Genomic DNA, 8217 nt, shown 5'->3' with positions numbered 1-8217 from the left:
TCTTTTGTCTTTTATTACTTTCTATAGTAAACTAAATAATGTGCCCCAAAGATATCAGGTCCTAATCCTTGGAACCTGTGAATGTTACCTTATATGGCAAAGTCTTGGAAACTATGATCAAATAAAGGATCTTGAGAAGGGGAGATTATCCTGGATTATCTGGGTGGCTGGTAAATGCAATTACATATATCCTTTAAGAGGAAACCAGAAGGAGATTTTACAAACAGAAGAGAAGGACAATGTGAAGATGGAGAAGTCGGAGCAGAGTGAGATTTCAAGATGCTGGCTTACAAGACTGCAGTGATTCAGTCACAAGTCAAGGAATGCTGGTAGTCATCAGAAGCTGGAAGAAATGAGGAATGATTATCTATTCATCAGTCAATGGACATTTAAAAAGATTACTTTTCAAGGCTATTTCCAGGATCTTGGCAGGTAGGTAAGAGGCAACCAGACTTAGATTCATGAATGCGGTGTCACGAGAATGAGGAAGGCTTCTACACTCCAATTTGTACTCTGGTTTCCCTCATAATAATAACAGCCCCACACTGAGTGCACGAGAATGAGGAAGGCTTCTACACTCCAATTTGTACTCTGGTTTCCCTCATAATAATAACAGCCCCACACCGAGTGACAACTATGTGCAGAACACAATATGTGCATAATCTCTACATTCACAAAAACTCAGCAAGGTAGTTATCATTACCTTCATTTTACAAATGAGGAAGAAACTCAATCAGAAATAACTTGTCCAAGTCACAGTATTAGTAAGTGACAGAGCCAGGTTACCTCCAGTTTGATCTGCCACCAAAAACAGAGCTATCTCCAGCTCAACAAAGTGTCTTGCTGTGTTGCCACTCCCAATTTCCTGAGTCTGGGCTTTTGTAAAGTCTCAAAGCTAATTAGATTCTATTGCAAATCTGTTCCTCCAGAAAACTGCATTACATAGTTTGTACATACCAAAAATATGCATAATAAATTTTTCCAGATAGCATTCTAGTTTGTTGATGCCAATTTGGTCCCAAGGTCTTATGCCTCACTTGATTATTTATTTTGTAATTGCTGCATAAAAACTAGATAAAAGAGAGGCAAAAGAGGAAGTTATGAACTTAATGCTAGTGTCTTAGTGCTGGATGTCACCTTAAATCATGTATTGACAATAAATTACGTCACAAAAACCTTAGAGCTAGAAGACCTCTTGGATTATCAAATGCAAACTGTTTTTGCAGATGAGGAAAACAAAGCCAAAAATTTTGCATATTTGTTTAATAAGTAACCAAGTCATCAAAGCAGAATTGCATTGCAATGTAAACTGATACTTAATAATCTGTAAATTCTAAGAGGGAAGTAACTCCAAACTTATTTTGATCATGTAAACATTGCATTGTAAAATTCCATTATTGTTTCCATTATTTTTCTCTTCTCAAGCATTTATGTAGGGACGTATGAAACTGATGTCCACGTAAGGGCAAAATCCAGCCCTACTTTTTATTTTGGCTGAGGAGGAAAACTTTCAAATAGCCCTTTTCAGTTGTAGGATCTTGACATTCCATGTTCAGAATATGAACACTTTAATCCCATTCTACAACACGAAAACCCAAACATTCACAAAGTCTTGTCAAATCACATCCTTAAATGAAGTTCTTTTAAATTAAAAAATGCTACCGAGCAACCCCTGAAACACAGTGTGGTTGGTTTCATTTGTTGTTCTGGGCATCTCGTTTACTACACTGGGTAACAACGTTATTTGTTTGGGTTCGTGGTGGAAATCTGTCACAGCATGTTTAACTATATTCACCACCCTTGACAATTATTAACATAAAATAAAGGCAAAACGAGGTGCTAAGATGGGGGGGTGGGGAATCGTTCTGAGTAAAGCTGCCCATGCCCTTTCCTGCAAGAATTTCCAAATAACCCACCGCCCAGGAGCAAAGGACAGAAAACACAGAGAAGCCCCACCTCTACACCTAGAAAGGAAAAGATCCGCCCACCCTTCAACCAACCCGAAGTCGCTTTCGCCGCTCTGTCCACTGCTTGAGCGACTTTCCTTCTCCTCCGCGTCCCCTTTTACGACAGTTTTCCGGCCTAGTTTGCGGCTGCTCCTGCCGTGTTGCGTAGGGCGCCTGTGCTTGAGCGGTTTGTGCTTGAGGTTGGTGGTTGCGTCGCTCTCTGGTAAAGGCGTGCAGGTGTTGGCCGCGCTCTCTGAGCTGGGATGAGCCGTGCTCCCGGTGGAAGCAAGGGAGCGCAGACGGAGCCATGGTGAGTGCGGCCTTCCGGTCTCCTTAGCAACCTCCGGCCCAGGCCTCAGCCTCAGCTCCCGGCCTCGGAGGTGTGGAGTTGAAGTTGTGCTCCTTAGTACGACTCTGGGCGGGAGGTTTCGGTTTTCGGGGCGTCACACTCACCAGGACACAGCCCTGTTGGCTCTCTCCTCTTGGGTGTTTGTGTTTTTACATCGTCTTTCTGCACGGTTCTCCAGCTTCTTGTCCGCACGGGCTCTGGGCGCTAAGGCGTTGCTTGCCTGGAACTCCTGTAAGGTCAGAAGTCTATCATGGACTCGCAGATTAGTGGAAACGTATTTGATTATAGGTGCCCTTGCCGTAACACATCTTCACAGCACTGGCTCCACTTTGCTATATCCTTCTCTTTGGCTTTTGCCGACAGATGTCGTCTCCATGCGGAAATTCCTGAACATATTTGGGCCTCTGTTGTTAGGAAACAACAGGGCAGTGCCAAAGGTATATTCTCCTAGTTTAGCCCACGTTTAGCCTCGAAAATGCGTTATCAGAATTTTACAGGAGCCGTCTGTGAACAGTTTTTCCTTCTGTAGCAGAAATCTTACTTCCACTAATTTTTTTTTTTTTTTTTTTTTTTTTTTTTTTTTTTTTTGAGACAGAGTCTTGCTCTGTTGCCCAGGCTGGAGTGCAGTGGCAAGATCTCGACTCACTACAAGCTCCGCCTCCCGGGTTCGCCGTTCTCCTGCCTCAGCCTCCCAAGTAACTGGGACTACAGGCGCCAACCGCCACGCCTGGCTAATTTTTTTGTGTGTTTTTAGTGAGACGGGGTTTCACAGTGTTAGGCAGGATGGTCTTGATCTCCCCACCTCGTGATCCGCCCGCCTCGACCTCCCAAAGTGCTGGGATTACAGGCGTGAGCCACCCGCCTGGCCTATTTCCACTACTTTTGATTGAACTTTAATGTAACCTAATTTGTCCGGGGATGAAAGAAGTTTTCAAACGGAGGGAATCATCTTTTTCCCTATTGTAGAGGTAAATAAGCAAGTCGAACTTGCCGTCTTTCCCATAGTAATGAATCCGGTAACTTTAATACATTCGGTATAACAGATGCAGTAGTTTAAGGATTGCTGGGCAGAATATTTCTGCCTTAAAAGTTGTTTCTCGGCCAGACATGGTGGCTTATGCCTGTAATCTTACCACTTTGGGAGGCCTAGGTGGGAGGATTGCTTGAGGCCAGGAGTTCAAGACCAGCCTAGGTAACATAGCAAGACTCCGCCTCTTAAAAAAAAAAAAGGAAAAAAAAATGTTGTTTCTCCTATTAAAATGCAGTTTGTAATGAGTTGGTGATGGGAGAATGGGCAAAATGAGAAAGGGTGGGAATTAGAGAAGTAAATATTTACTCTTCTCCCCCTTACCAGGCCAGTACAGTGGTAGCAGTTGGACTGACCATTGCTGCTGCAGGATTTGCAGGTTTGTTTATGGTTTGGGGGTGGAAGTGAAGTCGGGGAGATTGGAGATTTACTTATTCTATTGCTTTTGGTTTTAGGCCGTTATGTTTTGCAAGCCATGAAGCATATGGAGCCTCAAGTAAAACAAGTTTTTCAAAGCCTACCAAAATCTGTAAGACTTAATGAACACTTTTGCTAATTGTTTGCTGCTTGTATTTGAAACCTAGAGCCACACTTAAGGAAGGGTAAATTTCCAAATATCCATGAAGTTTTAAGTGATTGCTTTGGACCCATTCTCCTGCTTCCCACAAGGAGAATATAGAAGTTCTGAACTTTGTAATGGTGCTACCCTGAAACATCAGATGTTATATGTGACAGAGTTGGATGGGGTATTGATAATTCTAGTACCCCACTAGACCCAACTTTCTTGTGAAATAATCACTTTTTCACATACCATCACCTTCAGCATCATCTATACATATTCCTGTTTTCCTTTATCTGCTCTGCATCACACACACAGAGGTATATGAGATTCTAAAGTGATCCGATCTTACCATGTGGCCCTGGCACTCCCAAACGTCATACATAGATAGCACTCTAGTTAATTAGGCTATAGGGTTTGACTTGATGTTATGGTCATACCCTATGTGGTCACAGTTAAGAATAGATTTGATTGTGATCATCTGTTGAATATTTATGTTGTGATTAAGTGTAACAGAATAGAGTGATTGTAGGCTTTACTAATATGATTTCTGACATAGCAAGGCCAGAGGAGCTGATAGTGGTATTTTCTGTATATGTATCTTAAAGTCTTGTTTCAAATACCCTTGAACCTCTTGTCTCAAAAGACTTCCAGATCCTGTTCTTGAGCCACTTCTTAATACCTCAGGAATTGCACTTAAAAGTCCTCTGGAATGTCTTAGTTTTTCTACTGGCTCTGTGAATATTTCCAGACTTCTTCTTTAAAGCGACTTTGTTTATTGTATTAACCTTTCTTTACAAATGGCATTTCTTCTTCCAGGCCTTCAGTGGTGGCTATTATAGAGGTGGGTTTGAACCCAAAATGACAAAACGGGAAGCAGCATTAATACTAGGTGTAAGGTAAAATAATCTCTAATATTTTTAGCATTTTTCTACCACTCTAGAGCCATGAGGAAATATAAGACCTTCTCTCCTTTAATAGGAGAGGGTCATGGGGATTTTGTCCTAGGAAGATTGATATTACCAATTCTAATCAATGAAACTGTACTGTTCCTTCATGTTATTTTTAAGATGTAAACAGTCCTTCAAATTAGAAGGCACACTAGCACTTAAGCACTTTTTCTTTTTTCCTAAAGTGTTTGCTAAAACACAGGCACTTTTTCATTTATTGAGAGATAGACTCCTCAGCAGATTATCACAGTGTTCAGTGTTCTCTGTAACTGACATTTTTTTTGTGTGGTGAAATTCTGCCTTTGGCCAGGCACAGTAACTCATGTCTGTAATCCCAGCACTTTGGGAGGCCAAGGCCGGTGGATTACTTGAGGTCAGGTGTTCAAGACCAGCCTGGCAAACATGGTGAAACCCTGTCTCTACTGAAAATACAAAAATTAACCAGGCGTAGTGGCACACGCCTGTAATCCCAGCTACTTGGAAGTCTGAGGCAGGAGAATCGCTTGAACCTGCGAGGCAGAGGTTGCAGTGAGCCAAGATCAAGCCACTGCACTCCAGCCTAGGTGACAGAGTGAGACTGTCTCAAAAGAAAAAAAAAAAAATTCTGCCTTCTTGACTTTCAAATCCTTCAACATGCTTTTCTTATCAATAAAAGGACTGTTGTAATGAGTATTACAAGTTCAACACATTTTTGAGAGTGCCTTACTTTTCTAAGGAGCAGTTTAGTTCCCCAATTTAGGATACACATTCTAAACAGCTTTTCATATCGTTGTGTTAATTTACTAGTTTCACAATGTCTTTAATTGGCCTTTATGTACAATTGTTTGATGTGATACAGAAGTAGGTTGAAGTAAATACCTTTTCTTTTTTTTAATTAGCCCTACTGCCAATAAAGGGAAAATAAGAGATGCTCATCGACGAATTATGCTTTTAAATCATCCTGACAAAGGTAAGTAGTCATTAAATTCTTGTTGTAGATGTTGCTCGTGTGACTAGTTGTTATTAATGGGATTTTATCTCAAATTCCTGGCTATTAGAAGGGAAACACTTAAATCTGTGTGTAAGTCCTGTCTCCTAGGCTGGAGCCATATATTTTTGGTATCTTAAATTCTGAGGGAAAACTTTATTTACAGAGTGAGCAGATGTAAGTGCTACTATTACTATGTTTTGTGGGGTTTTTTGGCCTACATTTATTATAAATTAAGATGTTAAATTTCAGTAAAACTAAAACGTAATTTTTCCTTATCCATTTTAGATACCTTGAAACGGAGATTACCTAGATAGAAACTTAATGGGATTTATTTATTCGTTTCTGATACACTTCTATGCAGCCTTGGCTGTGTTGAAGGAAAGCAAGAATTTCTTTGAATACCAAAAATTAGACCACAGAATTCATATTCTAGTGTTTGTATCCTTTTACTTATACAGGAGAGGGCTTTCATTAATAAAGAGGGTTTTTCAGTTTAAACAGCGTTATAATTGTTTGATATCTGATTTCACAGTGTCTTTTATGAAATTCAGCTTGTATTATATGGAGGGCTTCTGATTCAGTAGGTCGGCAGTGGAGCCCCATAAATATGCATTTATACTAAGTTTCCTGTTATTTGTTGCTGGTCTAAGACCATACTTTGAGAATCACTCCTCCAGCAGATTTGTAGGAAAGCAGCTGTAGATTGACATTGTGAAGGGACAGTAGATAATAGAAAAAGAAAAACTGGACAGAAAAAGGATGTAAAGCAAACTGGTATCTTTCCAGTAAACAGCTCAGAAGCCTTTGAGAATATCATGGTATAATTGATGTTCATTTATGACCTGTAATCATGAATAGGCTAACACCAGTTCAAAGGCATATACGTATGTATCCAGTATATGTGATAGAAATCCTATTTCTATCAGTTTAAGCTTTCTAAAAAGGTGTCATTTTTGTAGAAATCTCTCCCACGTAAATTCATTTCTCATTGGTCACATATATTACCATGTATCTGGTCATCCAGTTGCGGTGTCAGGGTTAATTTTTAAAAATTAAAAACACTCTTTCTGCTAAATCTCCCTCAGATAAGCATTGGAGTCCTTGAAACAAGAGTAGCTTTTTACCAAGCAGAAATTGAGAATCCATATTGTAACTGTTCTTTTTTCTTTCTTCCTATAGGAGGATCTCCTTATATAGCAGCCAAAATCAATGAAGCTAAAGATTTACTAGAAGGTCAAGCTAAAAAATGAAGTAAATGTATGATGAATTTTAAGTTCATATTAGTTTATGTATATGAGTACTAAGTTTTTATAATAAAATGCCTCAGAGCTACAATTTTAAAAAATGATTTAGCACAAGCTAAATCTCAAAGCCTTGGTATATTTTTCTTGTTTAAATTTGGGGATTTAAAATCAGATTAGTTTAGAATATTTGCATATTAATTATGGGCAAGCACACACCATCTGAATAGAAATATTGTTCATTACTCATTTAGCAGATGATTTGGGACCTATGTCTACTTTTCAAAGCAAAGTGAAGATGACAGTCCTTGCTCTGAGGGAGCCCCCACTTTAATGGGAGACTGATAAACTGATAATTAGACTATGTGATAAATAGTATGATGGAAATTAGCTCAGGCTGTTTAAGTAGGGACTCTTACCTTATTCGGTGAAAAGGCTGTTGCAGGTATAGGCAACTGGCCTAGCAACTTGGATACTTGGAACCTTGTATTTAAAAGTGAATTTAACCACAACTTAGACCTAACAAATTGACCTAGGGGTGTGTGTGTATTGTATGTACATACAATTTTTATTTCATGCATTAAAAATAGTATAAATATTTCAGAGTACAGGTCTGATACAATCACAAGTTCATTGCAGCCTCAACCTCCTGGGTTCAAGCAGTCCTCCCGCCTCAGCATCCCAAAGTGCTAGATTACAGGCATGAGAAGTATTTACATTGTATTCAGCTAGCCCCTCAACAGTACTGACCATTTATAAATTATTCCTTCAGTTGGCTATTTCTTGACATAATCAAACTTCTGCAATTGTTATGATAAACACTGTTAGCAAAACTGAAAACAAATGTTCTCAATATCAACATGTTTAATTTGGACTATTTAGAATTTATATACTAATTTAAATGATGTTTAAAGGCAAATTACTTACTGTTCATCTAACATAAAATATATAAGGATCTTAACCAGAGGACCTGTATAAAACATCTGATATAAATTAGTATGTATTTCCCAACAGGAATATTTCTATGTGTAGCTCTAAGATGATAAATTTTACTACCTACCATCTAAACTTCCTTAAATCATCATAAGGTTCTTAATTATTGAAGGATACAAGGACTTTTGAGGTTAAAAAAAATAGTGGAGGTAATATTTATCTGCCTTATAAAGTAAAGGTGT

The 8217-nt window shown here is 39.0% G+C and overlaps 1 protein-coding gene across 3 annotated transcripts; it reads left to right on the top strand.

Annotated features, from left to right (window-relative positions):
• The first annotated feature begins 2066 nt into the window (after positions 1-2066).
• Positions 2067-7961, top strand: DNAJC19 (DnaJ (Hsp40) homolog, subfamily C, member 19). Of its 3 annotated transcripts, none has more exons than XM_011968864.1 (6): positions 2072-2256; positions 3650-3701; positions 3778-3851; positions 4701-4780; positions 5710-5780; positions 6981-7961. In XM_011968864.1, the coding sequence occupies exons 1-6, from the start codon at positions 2254-2256 to the stop codon at positions 7049-7051; spliced, it is 351 nt and encodes a 116-aa protein (XP_011824254.1). In that variant the 5' UTR covers positions 2072-2253; the 3' UTR covers positions 7052-7961. The 3 variants fall into 3 exon arrangements, with proteins under 3 accessions (XP_011824257.1, XP_011824254.1, XP_011824255.1); XM_011968865.1 differs by lacking the exon at positions 2072-2256 and adding an exon at positions 2344-2531; XM_011968867.1 differs by lacking the exon at positions 3650-3701 and having other exon boundaries at positions 2067-2256.
• Positions 7962-8217: the final 256 nt, after the last annotated feature.

The sequence above is a fragment of the Mandrillus leucophaeus genome, unplaced genomic scaffold (assembly GCF_000951045.1).
Source record: "Mandrillus leucophaeus isolate KB7577 unplaced genomic scaffold, Mleu.le_1.0 Scaffold860, whole genome shotgun sequence".
NCBI classification, from domain to species: domain Eukaryota; kingdom Metazoa; phylum Chordata; class Mammalia; order Primates; family Cercopithecidae; genus Mandrillus; species Mandrillus leucophaeus.
Note: the sequence above shows the minus strand (reverse complement) of the source record. Positions and strands in the feature narration are given on the sequence as shown.